The sequence below is a fragment of the Lactuca sativa genome, chromosome 5 (genome assembly GCF_002870075.4).
Source record: "Lactuca sativa cultivar Salinas chromosome 5, Lsat_Salinas_v11, whole genome shotgun sequence".
In the NCBI taxonomy this organism is placed as follows: Eukaryota; Viridiplantae; Streptophyta; class Magnoliopsida; order Asterales; family Asteraceae; genus Lactuca; species Lactuca sativa.
Genome location: NC_056627.2, coordinates 65,899,290 through 65,919,990, shown reverse-complemented (window position 1 = coordinate 65,919,990; position 20,701 = coordinate 65,899,290). Strand labels below are relative to the sequence as shown.

Sequence of the window (20,701 nt, the reverse complement as noted above, 5' to 3'; positions counted from 1 at the left end):
TAACTCAACATGCAATAATTTCTCTTGGAACTTATTCCCATTCAAGTCAATGAAGATGTTTTTCATACGATGGCTAACAGGTACAAACTTGCCACTAGCAATCTCGACTATTATAGCATTAACTAGTCTAACTACAGGCAAAGCTAGTTTTCTACCAAATTTATGCGAAATAAAGGAGTAATTGACTCCAGAATCAAACAAAATTTGGGCAGGCAATTTGTTTACGAGAAAGGTACCTGAAGCGACATCGGCTTCTTCTTTCGCAGCTTCAAGTGTCATCTGAAAGGCTCTCGCCTTCGGATTTGGTGGAAGATTGGACTTTGCTGCATCCTTCTTCTTTGGACAGTCTTTCAAAATATGCCCTTCTTCATGGCACCCAAAACAGACGTTCTTATTGAAGGTGCATTCATTGGCATAATGCCCTGGCTTTCCATATTTGTAACAAGTGAGTTCCACGCTGCATTTCCCAGCATGTTTCTTCTTACACTTGTCACACCACTTGGCTTCGGCTCCTCCTTCGAATTTTCTCGAACCAGTCTTTGAGAATTTGTTCTTCTTATTGGAACCTGAAGTCCCTTCAAACTTTTTATTTTCGTCAACTTTAACCTTGCTGGCGGATCTCCCCTTAATCATATCTTCAACAGACTTGGCAGCCCAGATAGTTGCCTCCAATGTAAGTGCCTGACGTACTGGCACCGCATACTCCTATGGAAGTCCCTTTGCGTATCTATCAATTTTTTCCAGCTCATCTGGGACAATACGCAAAGCAAACTCCATTTTTTTTGTGAAGTTATTCGTATATTCGTCAACGGTCATACTCCCCTTCTTCAACGTTAGAAATTGGTTTTCTAACTCAAGCACGTTTTGGGCCGAGCAGTACTTGCGCTTAAAGTGCACCAAGAACTCTGCTTAAGTTAGTTGTAGTGGCTCATTAGGGCTTAGGGTTTTCCCCAAAGTGTTCCACCAACGAGCAGCACTACCCCTAAACTGACGCACTGCAAATGTGGTTTGCAACTTGCCTTAGCAACCACAAGTCATGAAAGCCAATTCCATTTCCGAGATCCAATCCATTACTCCGGCAAGATCTTCTTTTCCAGTGAAGGTGGCTTGCAAGTGATAAAGTCTTTATACTTGCACCCATTTATCTCCACTCTATCTTCATGGTTATTTCTCCAACCCACAAGCGGTTCACTATGACCAATAGATCTACTGTTGTTTCCTTCTTCAGATCGATCGTCATTTAATTCACGTTGTTTAACAGGAACTGAAGGTTCATGCTTGTTGTTCAGCAACATTTACCTAAATTCCTCCCTTTGTTCAGCCACCATGGTCTGAATCATAGTTCGTACTCCAGCCATGGTGATGGGTTCTGGTGCAACTCCTACTATAGGCACATGTTCCACCACTTGAGGTTGAGGTTGTTGGTTTCTATTTGCATTTGCCGCTCCACTTCGAGTTCTTGCCATTATAATCTATATACTGAATAAGGCAAATTTAGGTCTTTATCCTTGATAGATATTTCAATTCCCTTATTACTCCGAAACATTTACATGTTAGTTCTAATATCGTAATCATAAGCTTAGAATCCTACACACATAAGGTTTCCAGATCCGGTCGGCAACAGACCATAGATCCGAACAAATAATGGCATATATGGCAAACATATAGCATTTAGCACATAAAAGCATTTTAGGCACCTTTCCTAAAATAAAATAGTGCTCGTGTCTAAAATATGGTAGACATTCATCTCATAATCATCACTTAGCATTCTAAGTTTAAGTCTAGAAATCCTACGATTTCTTAGTTCACTTAAACTAATGCTCTGATACCAACTGTGACATCCCCTAATTTCTCAGCTAGAAAAGACCGATTTAATTTATGCTTTTTAAAATAAAGTCAGAGAAATCCTTTTAAAAGATGTTGCAGAATTGGTCCCAAAACAAAACATGATAAAAGTTTATCAAAACCTTTCTTTATGAAATACATAATTTCATTTCATATCAAAACCTCGAGATGTCATGTTCCGATACAGCTAGATCAAAAGCATAAACAAGACATTATAAGCCTTACAACAATTATTTACAACTATTGGCTTATAATCCAAAAATTTCTCATTATCCTCCGACTATGCTCGGGATCCACTACCCGTAACATAACAAGCTGAGTGGGTCAGGCTTGGGAGCCTGGTGAGCATATAGGGTTTTCAACCCACAATAATAATAAACTTATTCAGTTCACCAATCCACAATAACCCTGATTACCCATTCCCGTTGTCCTCACTTTACGTCTCTAAACACCTATCACAAGAGACCTAGCCTAAGGAATATCATCGGGATGGACACTACTGCTAAGGGGACTCCTCAGCCATACATGTCCTAAAGGCAACCATGAGGGGGATGGAGTACGCCAATGAACATTTAGTTCACCAACACCTACAAGTTGCGAACCTACTAGTGTTCCACTGGACTGTCTAGAAAGGTCCGTGGTCATCATCTATACTCCGCTAGACGACTACAACAACAACATCAAGGCCTCTCACCATTTTAACACACATCGACTATTTTGTCTACCCATGTTCTACCCAACATATTTGTAGATAAAATACATATACAGTTTAAAACTTGTATAAAACATCCATTCAACAGTCACCTCAAATAAACACTTAATATAATTACAGATAGCACGTATTTTATAGAAAATACTTCATAACTAGGTGTAAGATGAAAGTGACTACACACTCACATAATTTGATGTTAAACGAATAGCACTTCGTTTCCTAAAACGATCGTTTCTAATAAAACCAGGAGTTTTATTGAGAAATCGGGCTCTGCGAGGGTTGGGCTTCAAAACCGAAAAGATAAATTTCCCGGGCTTCTCGGGCACTTCGGGACGTGTTTCGGGTGTTTGGTATAATACCGGGGCTTTGGGGGAAGTTGGAATGAAAGAAATATTGAAAGAGGGGTTAAAAATGACAATTTTTCAAAGTATCACCGGGAGGTTTCGCACCCTTCTATTTATTGGGGCAAGGCTCCTGATCCAACGGTTGAAAGGCTTCCAGGTGGCAGCAGATCCGAAGAGGAGGCATATGGGTTGCACGTGCGAGGGTCCTGCTGGAGGCTTCTGATTGGACTGAAGTCTAGGGTCCGAGGAGGGGGGGGGGGGGGTGGTGGCGTACCTGCGAGGCTCGGACATGTCAGGAGGGCATGCGTCGCTCTGCGGTTGGACCAGCGCTTCGGATGCGAGGAGTCACCTGGACACGCGTCGGACGGAGGCGAGGCGGCTTCGGACAGCTCTCCGGATTCACACATGCGTCTGCCAGCTGCTCGGATGACTCAGCAATTTCGGACACATGGCACATTATGAGCGAGGGTGACGTGGCCGAAGTCCACCATGCGAAATTTCTCGGATTTGACATTTTTTTCTCGATTTTTGTGCAAAAACTTCTAAAATTCATAACTTTCGCATACGAGTTCCGTTTTTGACGTTCTTTATATGCACGCGTAGGTAAAATTACGCTCTACAACTTTGGTTTAGACATCGTTGGCTAATTTTGATTTTAATTTTTATATTATTATTTTTAACAGACCGGGACAAGAAATCCGTTAAAAATTCATAACTTCTTCATCCGATGTCCGTTTTCGTCTGTATTTTTACCATTGTGCTACTATTGACAAGACCTTAGATTCTCGTTTAGGTTGTGTCAGCTAAAAATCACTCGATCTAAAATTCGAGTTTTTAGCTTTCTACTGCTAAGCTGAAACTTAGAAAAATCATAACTTCCTCATACGAAGTCAGATTTGGGCGTTCTTTTTATACATACTCTCGGTTGGACGAACACTACGACTTTCGTTTAGATCACTAAGGCTAAAAAGTAGTTTATCAAAAACTCACTTTTTACGACATTCGGCACCGTGCCGGTTTTGTCTTGAAACTTCGAAAGGTCATAACTTTTTCGTTATAACTCGGATTTCGGTATTCTTTATATATATGTAATCCTTGTCACGACCACCACAACCTTTTTAATAGATATCGGCTTTATCTAATATTATCTTTGACGCTCATTTTTATTCTTAATTAATTAAATCCTAATAATTAAGCATAAAACACATAATATTCACATAATTCCTTTTCATTTCTTCAAAATGAGTTACAAAGGTTAACCTAGACTATCACATCAATATTAATGCCTAGCTTAGAAACACGGGCATTACAAATGTCTAAGATCGTCTTGGGCAGATATGGCAGCCAAGAAGATTTTTTGAGCATTAGAAAAAAAATTATAAGACACAAAGTTAGATAGATGGTGTACCACCGAGGTTGCTGAATTGGCCTTGGGGAGAGAATGGTCAATGGAGGATGACAAGTAAACTTCAAAATCATCATACCTATGCGGTTGAGTTTGAATTCTCTTAGAACGTCGAGTTCGTTCAACATCAGAATTTTCATTTATGTTTAATCATGTTTCGTTACTGTTCCTGTGATTAAGCTGCTAAGAATCTGAGTTTTATGGCCTTGACTGGTCTGCTGTAGGCACAACAGGCTCCCAGGTATTGGGCTACTGTTTCTCGATCTGTTGTGGCTCATCAAGAATGAAGTCACGTGGGTTATTTGGTGATTGTGAATCCTGCTTTGTGATCTGAACAAATTCATTATTTTGGAAGGGGAAGTAACATTCAACAAACCTAACATATCTAGAAACGACAATTCTTTTTTCACTCAAATAAAAAACTTGATAACGCTTTTATCCTTGTAGGTACCCAAGGAACACACACGGTCTCCCCCTTTCCTTGAATTTATCCTTTCCCGCTTTATTTTCTTTGACATAAACCAAACAACCAAAAACATGCATGTGTTCATAGGGTGGTTTGTGTTGGAACCTGAAAGTGAACCTCTAGCAATCCTAAGTCCTTATTCCGAAGGGTGTGACTTCCGAAGTGAAGACTGGTCCGGAACCTGTTCGGACCAAATAAGGAGATAAGAAGAGTGAAGGAATTCCGAAGCTGATCCTTACGTCCGGAATGCATGCTGATCCGGAACATCTTGTTTTGTCTCTTGTGCATTTATTTTTTTTGTCTTGTTATTGATGTAACGTTTCATAGGACTAAATCAATAGTTGTATTAGGATAATCAGAATGTCAGACTTATGTCTTTTGTCCGGTCCTATGTAAACACTTGGGTTAATTAGCTGTAACATTCAATCCTATCTAAAGGAGCTTTCAATACAAGTCAACAACGTATCTTTCACTCACTTTTGGCATTTACTCTTATCATATTCAAAACATTCTTCTTGTTCTTCATTTATTAACTTTACCTTGATCGTTTACTACTTGTCTTCAATTAATGTCTTGATCATTTGTTAAACTTATTATCTAAGACTTGACTGGTCTTTCCAACCTCGACTTGAACATCTATTAGCAAGTAGACATAGATCTCAAGCATTCACTCAAGGTTTGAGTTTTCAAACCTTGTCCCTGCGCATCGATCTTGTTCTCACAATTGGTATCAGAGCTTGAGTGGTTGTGCTTTGAATCCATAAGATCAGATTATGATTGGTTTGAATTTACCTTGGTATCTCAACCATTTTTGTGATAAGGATAAAAGTTCTTCTATATACAACTTTAGCTTGAAGATATCTTGACTTCAATGGCTGCTTCTAATCCTCAGCAAATGATTTCAATGCAAATTGAAAATAGTGTGGGTGGCTCTACACGTGCCCCATTGCTAGTTGTGGAAGAATATGATCACTGGAAAGTTAGAATGGAAAGGTTTTTACTAGCCAAAGATAAAGGTGAACAAATCTGGAGATCCGTCAAAGAAGGCCCTCATGTTCCTGTAAGAACAGTTGTAAGAGATGCAACTGCTCAACTCATGCGAGAAGATGAAGTTCGACCGGCTCCTCTAACTGCAGATGATATCGAAAAACTACATGTTGATCAAGTCGCCTTCTCAGACATGGTGTTTGGTATTCCTCATTCACTCTTTGAGCATATCAAGCTATGCAAATTAGCCAAAGAGATTTAGGACACTCTTTAGGATCTTATTCAAGGTTCGGTAAATATGATGGACAAACACCTCACCTCAGTTGTCAATGACTTTGACACCTTCACCACTACTCCAGGTGAATTTGTGGCCTTTGCCTCCAACCGTTACCGAATTGTTTAAACAACATGACTGCACATGGGATTATCCGAACTCCTCTGGAGTACAATCTTAAGTTCATAAACAGTCTTGGCAAAGGATAGGGAAATGTAAAATCTTTCCTTCAGAGCAATGGTTCTTTGAAAAAGTTAAAACTCTATCAACTTTTTGATGAGCTTCAAGGGCATGAGTCAAACGTTGCTCAAACCATAAGGGAACTTTCCGGAGGTCCTCTTGCCCTCGTCAGTTCCTTTGAATCAACCATTCCGAACTCATCCGCTCCAGAACCTTAAAAACCCACTGTTCCATTGATTCAGTCATCCGTACCTACCTTACCCACACAAATCTATCTTGCTGATGATTCCAAAACCATGGATTCTAAACTTCGTTTCCAACAAGAGTTTGCCTTACTCTCAATGAAATACAAACTTCCTTTCAATCCCTCTTACAAATCATACCAAAACAGATTCAGTGCTCCTCACCAAACCAATCCTCAACCATATTCCCCTCCGGAACCGAAATCAACTTCCGAAAACCCTCCTGCACACAAGCCTAACCTCACTAAACCAAACTCAGCTCCAGAATCTTCTCTAAGTTCCAAATCGGACAAACCAAAGATTTTGTGTCATAAGTGTGGACATGCAAACCATTTTGCCAAAGATTGTCTGGCTGGTGCTCCACAAAAACCAAAAGTCAAAGACTCAACTTACTATGTCCGAAGAGCACAAGAAATGGCTGAAAATGAGAAAGCCTTTGTTACAACGGTTTCAAGAGATGTTGAAGGATATTGGTCATCCAGAGATGATGATGACATGGTAACTGGAAGGAATATGTGTCTGATGGCAAGACAAATGGTTGAATGTGATGAAGGTTATTGGTCTTCTGGGTCCGAAGATGATGATGATGTTGTTGAACCTCACTACTGCTACATGGCCACCAACGATCCACCGAGTCGAAGCATTGTTCAGCAGGTAAAATCTATGATCTCTGATAATAATTTTGATTTGACTCTTTGTGAACCTTATCTGACCCAAATCCAAACAGATATGAACACCATCTGTAAAGCATATGAATCTGCCATAGAAGCCAGTGAGAAGAAGGACTGTGAACTAAGTCGTCTTAGGTTACGTTTTGAGGATAAGAAATTGAAAATCGAGTCTTTAGAGCATGAACTTGTAATGTCAAAATATGAATGTATCATTTTGAAAGATAAATGTGAAATCACTTATTCTTAACACAATATTTTGATTTCTGATAACAAACATCTTAATGCTAAGATAGATGCTTTGCATAATTCTGTAGACATACTTGAAGCGGACATTCGGATGACTCATAATTTTCGTCATCCATGATCCAAAGCTCCCAGTATCAGAAGCGAGTTTCCGAAACCAACTGTTAGTCCCCTTAAGTAATTACAGAATTTGACATTTATGGGAGAAGTTTCAAACACTAAACATTCGGACACCCCTGTCTCTCCCTTGTCACCACTTCCGGAGACTATAGACCGCTTTGAGTCCCTAATTCCTGAGTTTAAACCAATAGTTGTCAAATGTCCTGATTCCACGCCTTTTCCACCTCTGATAAACCTGAACCTAAATCAGACCACGGAATTTCATCATAGTCTCACAAATTGTGTAGACTATGTTCCTAGAAGTAATCACGTGAACAATTGTGTGATTGAGGAAATTATTCTGGAGACAACTGAAACCAATGCCTCTGAGTTTGTATGGGCATCTTTAGATGATAAAGTTGAAGTCTCAAGCCACGCGTCCTCTGATTCATGTGAATCGGATTCCTTAGTACTTTCAAAGACTAAATTGGTACCCATTACTCCTGAGTTGAAGAATCCATCCAAAGGACAAACTTCTAAATCCTCACCTCATCTTATGAAAAAACCAATGTTGAATAGGAAGGATTCTGTAGATCCCAAAGTAGAAGCTCAAAATGCTCACAAAAATGAGGTTATGATTAGACAAAATTCCAGGTTTCTTACCAACTCTAAATCAAATTCATCCCGGAATTCCAAAGCACCAACTCATCATAAAAACTCCTTTATTCCTACTAGGATCCTAAAAAGACCATCTGAACCTCTTGCTCGTATGGAACCTAAGGAAGTCATTAGCTCTACTCAGTCTCAAGCTCATGCCAATGCCAAAACCATCCGGAACACTTCACCGGAATCTCACACTTTTTCATCTATTTTTATTGCAAAATCTGATGGCACAATTTTTAAACCTAAGTTTTCAAAAAACAATGTGTCATCAAACAAATCCACAAGTGCAAAAACAACAACTGTTTCAAAATCTTCAAGAACAACTCTTATGTGGAAAGTCAAAACATCTGTTAATGAAACACCAATTCTGGAGGTAACAAAAGTTATCAATCCTCCGGATGTCATAGGTCCGAAGAAGTCAGCTCGGAACCCTCAAGTAGTTGAATATGACTACTGGATAGATGAAAAAACATTGGCCTTCTGTTTGTTCCCAAAAATCACCAAGAATGTCACCCAACAACACAGAGTTGTTCCCAAGTCACAATCTAAGTCCAAAGCCCGTGCCTATGTCCCAAAATATAATTCAGAGCCTAAAAACTCCATTACTCACTAATCTTTCCAGACACTTTGTGCTTCAGAGCAAGAAACAATATGGTATATTGATAGTGCTTGCTCCGTGCACATGACGGGGCAAAAAGATTTCCTGCGAGATTTAAAGCTTTCTCAAAATGCTAGTTACGTGACATATGGAAACAACTCCAATTCTCAAATTTGTGGTTATGGGACTCTCACCAATGGAAACTTCTCTATTTCACATGTAGCCTATGTAGCTGATTTGAAACATAATTTGATAAGTGTTGCTCAGCTCACTGACTCAAATCGTCGTGTGGAATTTTGCAAAAAGTACAACTATATAACGACTGAAGACCGGAAAGAGTGTTTAATAAAGTCACTTCGCAATAAGAACATGTACCCGCTTAACGTCAACATGATTATTGGCAAACCGCAACTCTGCCTTCTCTCCAAAGCTGTTCCTGACGTCAGTTGGTTATAGCACCGAAGGCTCGCCCATCTAAACTTTCGGTACATGAATGATCTTGTATCCGGCAAAATGGTAAGAGATTTGCCTCTTCTCAAGTTCGAAAATGATCATTTTGTGTTGCGTATGAGTGTGGTAAGCAATCAAATAAGGGTCATCCTGTTATCATAGAAAAGTCCATCTCGGAACCATTGGAACTTCTACACATTGATCTTTGTGGACCATCCACTGTAGAAAGTCTTCATCATAAGAAATACATTCTTGTGATTGTTGATGACTTTACAAGGTTCACCTGGGTCTTCTTCCTAAGGTTGAAATCCGAAACAGCCTCTGAGCTCATCAATTTTATCAAAGGAATAAAAGTTCTTATCAAACTCCATGTCAGGAGAATCCGAAGTGATAATGGTTCGGAATTTGTTAATTCCACCATTGAGAAATTTCTCATAGAAAAAGGAATCGACCACAATTTCTCAGCTCCCTATACTCCACAACAAAATGGTGTAGTTGAAAGACGCAATAGAACCCTTGTTGAAGCCGCTCGATCCATGCTGAACTATGCAAATCTCCCACTCTATCTTTGGGCTGAAGCTGTATCCATTGCTTGCTTCACTCAAAATCGGAGTATCATCAATCGACGTCTCAACATGACACCGTACGAAGAAATGAATGGTCGGAAGCCAACAATCTCGTTTTTGCATGTTTTCGGATGTAGATGTTTCATCAAAAACAACCGTGATCAGCTTACAATGTTCCAACCTAAAGCTGATGAAGCCATCTTCCTTGGGTACTCTTCCAAATCAAAAGCTTACAGAGTTCTCAACCGGAGAACTCGTGTTCTGGAAGAAAGTTTTGATATTACTTTTGATGACAACTTCGTTCGGAATTCTGGCCCCACTCACATCACAACTCACATCATGGAGTCCGATGCTCCTCCGCCAGGGTGTCCAAACCCTCAAACAATTCTTGAGGTTGACTTTGAAACTCTCTTTGGTCCTTCCGAAACCGCTCTTGATTCGGAATCTCGATCAAGACCATCTCTAATTCCAATTCCTCCTTCGGAAGCTCCAGTTTCTCAAAATCTCTCCGGTCCGATTCCAAGCCTCCCTCCATTTGATTTCGAACTGTTTCAACCTTCTCAGGTTGAGGGGGAGAATAATGCAAATCCCTCTCTTGAATCAAATGTAGATGGCTTCGGAGATGCAGCTGTTGATCGATCACTCTAATCCTCTCAACATTGATGAAAATGAAAACTTCTTTGAGTTCCCTTCTGATGATGATGTCAACCTCTCTGGTTTAGAAGTTCAGGGGAGCATCATCCCAATATTCAAATCATTCATGGGAGCAAATCAATTCCACTGTTGATATAGGATCAACGGCTGCACAAGAACTCCCATGATTACATGTTTGGACGAAGGATCATCCTCCGAATCAAGTAATCGGTAATCCTAATGTTGGTGTACAAACTCGCTCAGCTACCAACATCCAAAATGAATGTCATTTTTCAGCATTCATATCCATGGTTGAACCCAAATCCATCAAGGAAACATTGGAGCATGTTGATTGGATTACAGCCATGCAAGAAGAACTGGCAGAATTTGACTGAAATGAAGTTTGGACTCTCGTGCCTCCTCCTCAAAATCATCCCATTGTCGGGACAAGATGGGTATTTTGCAACAAGTTAGACGATGCAGGAGTTATCATCCAAAATAAGGCAAGATTAGTAGCTAAAGGTTTTACTCAAATTGAAGGGCTCGACTACAACGAGACATTTGCTCCTGTTGCACGACTTGAAGCTATCAGAATCTTTCTTGATTATGCTGCTCACAAAGGCTTCAAAGTATACCAAATGGATGTTAAGAGTGCCTTTCTTAACGGTGAACTTGACACTGAAGTATACCTTCAACAACCCCCCAGATTCATTAATCTTTCCTTTCCAAACTACTGTTATAAACTCCGGAAGGCTGTCTATAGACTCAAGCAAGCTCCTCGGGATTCTAGATCCCAAACGATCCGGTTTCAAAGAGGAATTCTAGATCCCACTCTATTCCGAAGATCAAACGGAAAGCATCTCATGCTGGTACAAATTTATGTGGACGACATCATTTTTGGATCTACGGAGTCATCTATGGTTGTTGATTTTGCCAAACTTATGATCAGTCGATTCAAAATGAGCATGAATCGAGAATTAAGCTTCTTTCTCGGCCTCAAAGTCGAACAGACTAACAGAGGTATCTTCATTCACCAAGAGAAGTACATTTCAAAACTTCTCAAGAAATACTCAATGGACACCTGTGCCTCCGCCAAGGTACCTATGGGCTTCAGACATAAGATTTTTGCCAACCCTTCGAGTGTTTCTGTTGATGAAAAGAAGTATCGTGGAATGATTGGATCCCTATTCTATCTCACAGCAAGTCATCCAGATATTATGTTCTCAACATGTTTATGTGCCAGATTTCAAGTCAACCCAAAGATGTCTCATCTTTTGGCTGTGAAGCAAATATTCTGTTACCTCAAAGGTACAAAGAGTCTCAAAATCTGGTATCCAGCAAATGAGAGCTTCCTACTGCAAGCTTACTCTGATTCAAACTATGGTGGTCTTCAACTCGATAGAAATAGCACTTCAGGTGGCTGTCAATTCTTAGGTGGTCGTTTGGTCAGTTGGTCATCCAAGAATCAGAACTGCATGACACTCTCTTCAGCCGAAGCTGAATACATTGGTGCTGCCAGCTGTACATCTCAGGTTCTGTGGATGAAATCTCAACTTCTGGATTATGGTTACCGCTTTCAGTGCATTCCTATCTATTGTGACTCTCAAAGTGCTATTTCAATTTCTCATAATCCAATTCAGCACTCCATGACCAAGCACATTGATATAAGGTACCATTTCATAAAAGATCATGTACTTAATGGTAACATTGAACTCATTTTTGTTCCATCTGACGATGAGATTGCTGATGTCTTTACCAAGGCATTGGACGAAACCAAATTCAATGGTTTTCTCAACAAAATGGGTATGATGGTACCGGATCCTCAGTTCTTTCAAGAAACTTGCTCTCTTTGATAGACGTATTTGAAAGAAATCTAGTTCCGATCTCAAAACCTTTTCATCTCGGAACTACTTTCTCTCGGAATACTTAGGATCGTTTTACTTATCTTTGTTTCTGACCTTCACTTGAGTTTTTAAGCTGTACAGTTCATCATGATCGTTTGCCATTTTAAGTCCACATTGGTTTTAGAATCATCATCTCGGAATATACCTCATGATTGGATCCGAAATTCTACTCCGGAAAGGATATAAAATTCAGCGCTCCGGAATTTCAAAAATTGCTCTGGTAATTTCGAAATTGCTCCGAAAATTTCAAAATCACTCTGGAATTTCAAAATTGCTCCAGAATTTTCAAAACGGTTCCGGAATTTCAAAAATTGTTCCAGAATTTTTCAAAATTGCTCCGGAATTTCAAAATTGCTCTAGAATTTTTAAAACGGCTCTGGAATTTCGAACATTGCTCCGGAATTTTCAAAATTGCTCCGCAATTTTCAAAATCGCTCCGGAATTTCAAAATTGCTCCGGAATTTTCAAAACGGTTCCGGAATTTCAAAAATTGCTCTGGAATTTGAAACCTTGCTCCGGAACTCTTAAATCTCACTCCGGAAGACTTTCACAATTTTGTTCCGGAACCATTTACAAATCTGCTCTGGAATTATCAAACAAACTGAAATTTTGCTCCTAAACTCAAACTTGCTCCGGATTTACTTCGCATTCCGGACCTCTTTTTAAAATCAGTAAGTTCCGGATCACAACTCTTTGTTCTCCAGATCATACTCTGTCCGGAACAGCTCGTCCGGAATACCACCGGACATTAAGGTGAAACGGTTTTTCTCAACGGTTACTTTTCAGAAAGATCCTATCCTATCCTCCTCGATTTGCGTGACACGATCGCACGCCCCCATAAAATAACCATCTAACTGTCGATTGAAATTCTCCATTTTTAGCCACAAATTACCTCACCTTTCACCTCCCGTGTCCAATCAACGTCTCTAACATTAAATACAACCCATTTTCTTCTCGGATCCTCTTCATTACACTCCTAACCCGACCCATTTCCCTTACCTATAAATACCCATTCAAAACCCCTTTTACCTCTTTACGCTCCCTAAACCCCCAAATCTCCCAAATTCTCTCTACTGTTCTTCGTGTTCTTCAAGCACTCATAACCTGCAACAATGGCGTCTTCTCAAGAATTCAAATCCACTGCTCCAGTTCCCAAGAAATCGATTGCCAAGAAAAAAACCTCCAAAGGATCAAAAGGTTCCTCATCCTCTGCTGATCAAGAACCTTTCTTGAGAGACACTACTCATTTGTTCTCTCTGAATCCAATGGATTATGACGAATCAATAAGGGTGATGATTGAGTTCATCACAAATCACCTCATTTCAGTTCTTCTCACGAATACCCCAGAACCGCCACTGCCGCTTCATCATCTTCATCGAGCTTTCACCAGTATTCGACTTGTCGATGGTGTTCTCAAAACCACGATCATTGGGGACATAATGGTTCCCATCTACAAATCGAACTTTCTCAAGGCGATTGGTGTCAAAGCGAATCCACGGGGATTCAAAGTAGTTGAGCCAACGACTGAAGAGTTTCAGACATTCCTCAACTACATCGGGTACACTCAAGACTACCGAGCCAAAGATTTCAAGAAGACGGCTGTGTCCGGACTATGGAATGTTCTAATGCACATCATCCTCAGAGGGTTGTTCGGAAAGAATGGAGGAACGGACACCTTAAGCAAAGACTGGCTCAATGTTGTCTTCAACATCTACTCTGGACGAGAGAATGTTGTTGATCTTCCGGAAGTCCTATGGCAAGACTTCTGCAAGTTTGCCACTAAGCGGAAGCCAAACGAAATCTCAAGCCCTCGATTTTGGGCACTGACGCTCCAACAAGTCTTCAAGGAGCTTTCGGAACCGCTTCTAGTCAACACCATCCCTTCAGAGGTATGTGTTACTTTCAAAACTATTAAGGCCTATAGGATACCGGACCAATCCTCCTTTGGTCCGGTTAGACGTCTTACGGAACATATGTTGGCCCTTATCCCTTCCGACTCCGTTTTTATCAAACAACATCTAGAGATTTCGGTTGTGTTTGACCCAACACACCCTGCCCCTGTCTCTGTTGAGCCTATCTCGGAAGAGTCCAAGTCTACACAGTCCGGACCCAAAATCAAGAAGACGTCCAATAGAAAGGCTTCTCCCACTAAGCCCAAAGCCAAAAAGAAAACCAAAGTCATTGCCCCCTCTCAACAGGAGGGTACCCATGACATTTAGGCTGATTCTGACCATCCGCACACCCCACCTACCCACTCATCCGAGTCACACCTCGATGTTTCAAAAACACAAGCACACACTCACAGGGATTCTCCACATAATCCACCCTCACCTTCCCAAAAAGTGATGCAGGTGTTGAACATATTTCCTTGCAGCCCCTTGGAACACACTCACGAGTCACTTTTGATACCCCCATCGTTTCTTCAACATGCACACACTCCGGAACCACTATTCCGGACACCAAGCATTCAGGAGGAGGAGCAGTCCCTCCACCTCCGGAAGGCATATAGGACGACCAGGTGTTAACGATCCCCTATGGGAAGATTTTGTGAACAAGACCGCATCCAAACGTCCAGATCTCACCAGAGCTCAGGTGGATTCCACACTCATTTCCATGAGGAACCGGGCTATCGAAAGCAATCTGCCCTATGTTCCTCCCACCGATGCTGATGTTATCAACGAGCTCACTGCGGAACTGCCTCCCATCACCACTCATCAAAGTATTTTCCACACCGATCCGAAAGAAGAAATTTCTAAAGAAATCATGCTGGAAGAAGATGCAAAAATCATTCTGGATGCACATCTCATGACTTCAGTTCACTACCAATCAAAGGCATCAGTCTCTAAGTCTACCTATGACTTCAGATCCTCTTCCTCAACCACTTCGGATGAAGGTTCCAACTCCCAACTTCATGAAGATGATGCTACCACAAAGCCTGGTCCTTCCACCAATCCTTCCTTCAACCAATCTCCTCCGCAACACTCCAGTTCTGACACGAAATCCAATGTTGGTGACTATGTCGACCCCTTTGCTCTGTTGGAAATCTGCACAAATGTCTCCGACACCATGAAGAAAGTATCATCTGTTGAGGCATCCGTAACAGAACTAAACACCAAACTAGATCAAAAGGTCTCCGGACTTGATGCAAAACTAGATGCCATTCTTCAGTCCCTGTCCCAGCAATCCGGACCATCTATTGCTGAAAGGGAAGCCCAGTTGGATCAGCTCATCTCCCTCCGACTCAAGCACACAATAGATGAATTCGACACCAAATACGACATCTTGGTGGATCACTACCTCAACACCATCACCTCAATGCTCAAGGTTCATGATGACTTGGTGTCTGCTACTAATGACCTAATCAAGCAGACCCATGTTCGTCATGAGATACAAATTCAACGGCTGAAGAAGGAGATCCGGAAGAAGGATGAAATGAACCTCATTATTCAACAAGTCCTCATCAAACTCCTGCGCTCAACTTGGAACATTGTTGATGTTTCGAACAGGAAGTTCGATGAGATGATTTCCATCCTCAGCAGCACATTCAAACATCTTTCCGAGCAAGCCCCCACTGCTAACGCTTATGTTGCTCTCACTCTTCAACTCACATCCGGTATTCAGAAAGTCTTCTCAAAATTTGATGATTTGAAAGAGGTTTTGCAGGTTGCACCGGTTCCAAGATTCACTGATGCAAGAGAGGGATAAGGCCCAAGCAGAAGATGAAAACCAACCACGAATTCATACTCCAGGATGAGGACATGGATTCCGAAGATGAAGACGTTCATATCGTCTCCGGAATCCTAGGGGTCACTAAAGGAAGCGAAGATGAAGACATATATGTTCCGGATGAAGCTCCCAAAGGATTTCTTGGTCTTTAAGCTCCAAAAATTTTCCATTCCAAAGGAGATGTCTGAAGAACAAAAGAGGATATGGTCCGATGTCTCCTGGCCATCCTCTCTTCCGGAAGCTTTTGAAATGGCTGTCAAAATGGCTACGACAAAATCTTTTTCTGACTACTTAAGCCTTCCGTGCTACTCCCTCAGTTTAATCTCCCATTCCGGAACCAAAAGTTGCTCCGATCGACTTGGGCTCTCCTCTCCAGACCCCTGATGATATTCCGAAAGAACCACTTCCAAATCCCACTCCAAAATTTTTGATCGACGAGAATATGAAGATTGTCATTGCTGCGCTTCAAAGAGCCAAAGGGAAGAAACCGATGACCACTGAACAACAAGCCTTTCACTCGGGACCTCCCCCCAAGCACAAACATGGATGGTCTCAGGAGGAAATAAATCAGGCACTTGAGGACAACATCCGGATCCAAGCTCTGAAAGACAATCCTGATTCGATGCGTGGCATCTCTCCTCTTTGCCGTGAAGGAATCCTCAAGGCTCAGGAAATTGTTCCATGCCTATATTATGAACTTCCCTCCAATGATGCTGATCAGCTGGATCTTCCTCTCTCTCTCTCTCTCTCTCTCTCTCCTTACAACAAATTCTACATTAAGTTTGCTCCTCTTCAACCCACTAATAATCCGGAAGTGATCATCCGGACAGAGTGAGAAAGGCTAAAAACCTTCTATGCAAAGAATGCTCAACCCTTCAAGGAAGTGTGGACAAGGAAGAGGATCACCAAAGTTCAAGGCTTCGGAAGAAAGATTTTAGTGAAATTTGAGCTGAACTGTCCCTTATTCCGTTTCCACCTCCTCCGGAACAAGCCAACTCCCCGGACCGTTACTGATGCAAATTTTCCTTCAATGAATCCGAACGACATCCTCACCCTAGCTGCTTATTTTAGAGAAAATCAAAAGGATGACATCAGTATGGGTGCTTACCACGCAACTCTTAGCTTTCGTAAAGATTACGTTGCTGAGTTATGCCGGTGTGACTACGAGCTTGCACACCTCTATGGAATAGAACAATTTGTTGCCAAGATCGACTTTGTTCTTCTGGAAGCTGAAATTCTTGCAGACGGTCCCATTGAAGAACCAGTTCTAGGGTTTGTTTACACCACCAAAAGAACAAACAAGAAGGACTTCTTCCGAGTCCTTGAAAAACACCTAGTTCCAACCAAAGCTCTGAAGAAGTTCATATCCCGGGCATCCAATTCTGATGCTCCGGAACAGGTTAATGCAAAGTTTGTAAGTCAACTGCGTGGTACATTGCGGTGCGAGAATGGTTGTTCAGAGCCTACACCTTCATCAAGGAAGAAATGAACTGAGCTTGTTGTATTACTAAGTTCACTTAAGGGGAGATTGTTGGAACCTGAAAGTGAACCTCTAGCAATCCTAAGTCCTTATTCCGAAGGGTGTGACTTCCGAAGTGAAGAGTGGTCCGGAACCTGTCCGGACCAAATAAGGAGATAAGAAGAGTGAAGGCATTCCGGAGCTGACCCTTACATCCGGAATGCATGCTGATCCAGAACATCATGTTTTGTCTCTTATGCATTTATTGTTTTTTTGTCTTGTTATTGATGTAACGTTTCATAGGACTAAGTCAATAGTTGTATTAGAACAATCAAAATGTCAGACTTATGTCTTTTGTCCGATCCTATGTAAACACCTGGGTTAATTCGCTGTAACATTCACTCCTATTTAAAGGAGCTTTTAATACAAGTCAACAACGGATCTTTCACTCACTTTTGAAATTTACTCTTATCATATTCAAAACATTCTTCTTGTTCTTCATTTATTAACTTTACCTTGATCATTTACTAATTGTCTTCAATTAATATCTTGATCATTTGTTGAACTTATTATCTAAGACTTGACTGGTCTTTCCAGCCTCGACTTGAACATATATTAGCAAGCAGACATTGATCTCAAGCATTCACTCAAGGTTTGAGTTTTCAAACCTTGTCCCTGCATATCGATCTTGTTCTCACAGTTTGTCCAAGCAAAACTTCATATGGGGTTTTTATTCCCAATGGCTCTTAAGGGTAATCTGTTTACTATGTAGGCAACAATCGTTATGCATTCACCCCATAATTTTATTGGGAGATTGACTTGAAACCTTAGAGCTCTAGTTATCTCAAGTAAATGCATATGTTTCCTTTCAACAACCCATTTTGTTGTGGGGTGTGAACACATGAAGTTTCAAGCAAGATACCGTTTTCTTCATAAAATTTCAACATGTGATTTGAAACAAACTCACCACCATTGTCACTAATGATTTTCTTAATCTTTTTCCTAAATTGTGTATTAACCATATTATGAAATGCTATTAAACTAGTACTTGCATCAGATTTGTTTTTAATCAAATATACCCATGTTGTTCTACTAAAATCATCAATTATTGTGAAAAAATAATGAGCTCCTGATAAAGAAGGAACTCGATATCCACCCTATATATCACAATGGATTAAATCAAAACAAGAACTAGTTTTTATTGAACTACCAGGAAAAGGAAGTCGAGTTTGTTTTGATCGAATACAAATCTTTTATGCCATATTTCAGAATCAATTTTAATTGCCATGATGGCCACCCTTTTATCATTTCCTTCCATGCTGTAAAGAGCATTCTCACATCTCCCCATGCCAATCAGCTTCCGTAAGTCCTGAATAAAACAGAAATCCGAGAAAAAGTTCATGAAATAATTAAAATCTTTGGTAACTCTACTAAATGATAACAAGTTGCATTTAAAATTAGGAATGTATAAACATCGTTGATCAACTTCATGTTGTTGGGTAATTGGAGATCTCCTATTCATTTAACAGGAATTTTATCACCATTAGGAATGCAAACTGGAACTCCATCTTGTGGATGTGTTAAGTTAATGAGTGTGGATTTTTGACACACCACGTCTTTAGTTGCCCCCTGAATCGATTAACCAAGGTAACCGGAACTCAAACTTACCTGCCATGTTGACTTCCAATCTTTGTACATCTTGCAATTTCTTCATCAGCTTTGTATATTGCTCCGTACTAAGACCTGGTATGGGGATGGTCTCCATCTCAATGTTAGTTGCCTTTGGTTTTGGTTGGTTGGTACTATTATGATTAGTAGTGGTCTTGCATCGAGCGTCCCACCACTCCAGATAACCAATCTTTTCGAAACAACCTTCGATATTGTGCCCATTCTTCCCGCAATGCTTGCACTTCATGCCTTCATGGTTAGTGTTTTTTTCTTAACCAAGTTCTTGTCGGTGGTATCTGAGCACACATCTGATAAGTTGATGCGTCTACATTGGGTTTTCTTGCAGTTGAGATATTTCGATGTTGTTCATCCTCTGAAACCAAGTGGTAAGTAGATCCAAGTAAGGGCATGGGTTTAGTGCTAAGGATCTTAGTTTTAATAGTTTTAAAAGTGTCTTTAAGACCCATTGGGAACTCGTAAACACGTTCCTTGTCTCTTGATTCAACGAATCTTTTTCCAATGTCGCAGGTGCAATTGCCACAAGTGTAAGTTGGTGTCGGTGAAACAGAGAAAATTTCATCCCAGATCGCCCTCATCTTCGTGAAGTAGGTTGAAACAGAATCAGCTTCTTGTTTGAGTGTTGTTAGGTCACATTTTAATTCATAAGAGTGTGTTGTACTTTCCTTTCCAAACCTTTCTTCAAGATCATCCCATATCTCCTTGGTGGTGGTAGCGTATTTTACACTATTCCGAATATTCTTCTCCATGACTATAGTAGGCCATCCCTTTATCAAGGCATCAATTCGTTGCCAGACCCTATATTCATTCTTTCCTTCAGTCGGTTTTGCAATGGTTCCATCAATGAAGCCGACCCTATTCTTTTCTAGGAGGAAATCTTTCATCTCCATGGACCGGTTAGCATAATTGTTGTCACCAAGGTTTTCATTGACGTGAACTTGTCGTGGATAATCAGTGGGATGAATGTAAAATGGTGAGTTTGGATCTGATGACGGGTTGGTGTTGCTACTGGAGCCGCCTGGTGGAGTGTTGTCCGTCATCGTTTAACAGGATGCAGTATCCTGTTCTGATACCATAAAGAATTGAATAACAAGAAAGACAATAACTCCAAAATCGATACTAGCATTAGATGTAGAAGGGATATATAATCCCAAAAGACAACTGGATTACAACTGGTTTTCTAATAAAAAGGATAAAGATAAAAATAACTAGTAATTATCTAAGCTAATTATCTAATAATAAAACAATAACTCCTATTATTATTATTATTATTATTATTATTATTATTATTATTATGGAACTAATGAAAGACATTAAAAATTTATTATTATTATTATTATTATTATTATTATTATTATTATTATGGAACTAATGAAAGACATTAAAAATTTATAGGATACATGATTTTGATTTTGATGAGTGAAATTGATTTTCATACAAAACTACAAAGTTTAATGGATTTAATACCTAAACTGTTGGAATCCTAAGTCGAGTAGGACTTGGAAACCATGTAATAGCAACCTAGTTTTTAGGAAATCATAAACAAGT

At 40.3% G+C, this 20,701-nt stretch overlaps 2 protein-coding genes across 2 annotated transcripts; one reads left to right on the top strand and one right to left on the bottom strand.

The window, feature by feature from the left end:
* The first annotated feature begins 11,451 nt into the window (after positions 1-11,451).
* On the top strand, positions 11,452-12,468 carry LOC111910594 (uncharacterized mitochondrial protein AtMg00810-like). The gene is made up of 2 exons (XM_023906422.1): positions 11,452-11,899; positions 12,356-12,468. The coding sequence occupies exons 1-2, from the start codon at positions 11,452-11,454 to the stop codon at positions 12,466-12,468; spliced, it is 561 nt and encodes a 186-aa protein (XP_023762190.1).
* Positions 12,469-19,392: 6,924 nt separating this feature from the next.
* Positions 19,393-20,193, bottom strand: LOC111910595 (uncharacterized). The gene has a single exon (XM_023906423.1). It carries the CDS (start codon positions 20,191-20,193, stop codon positions 19,393-19,395), a length of 801 nt encoding a protein of 266 aa, XP_023762191.1.
* Positions 20,194-20,701: the final 508 nt, after the last annotated feature.

Excerpts from the sequence above, each read along its gene's own strand:
- LOC111910595 (XM_023906423.1), bottom strand. The coding sequence starts at position 20,193 with ATGACGGACAACACTCCACCAGGCGGCTCCAGTAGCAACACCAACCCG.
- LOC111910594 (XM_023906422.1), top strand. The coding sequence starts at position 11,452 with ATGGACACCTGTGCCTCCGCCAAGGTACCTATGGGCTTCAGACATAAG. Across the intron at positions 11,900-12,355 it reads ATACATTGGTGCTGCCAGCT|CTGTACAGTTCATCATGATC; the intron begins GTACATCTCAGG and ends TGAGTTTTTAAG.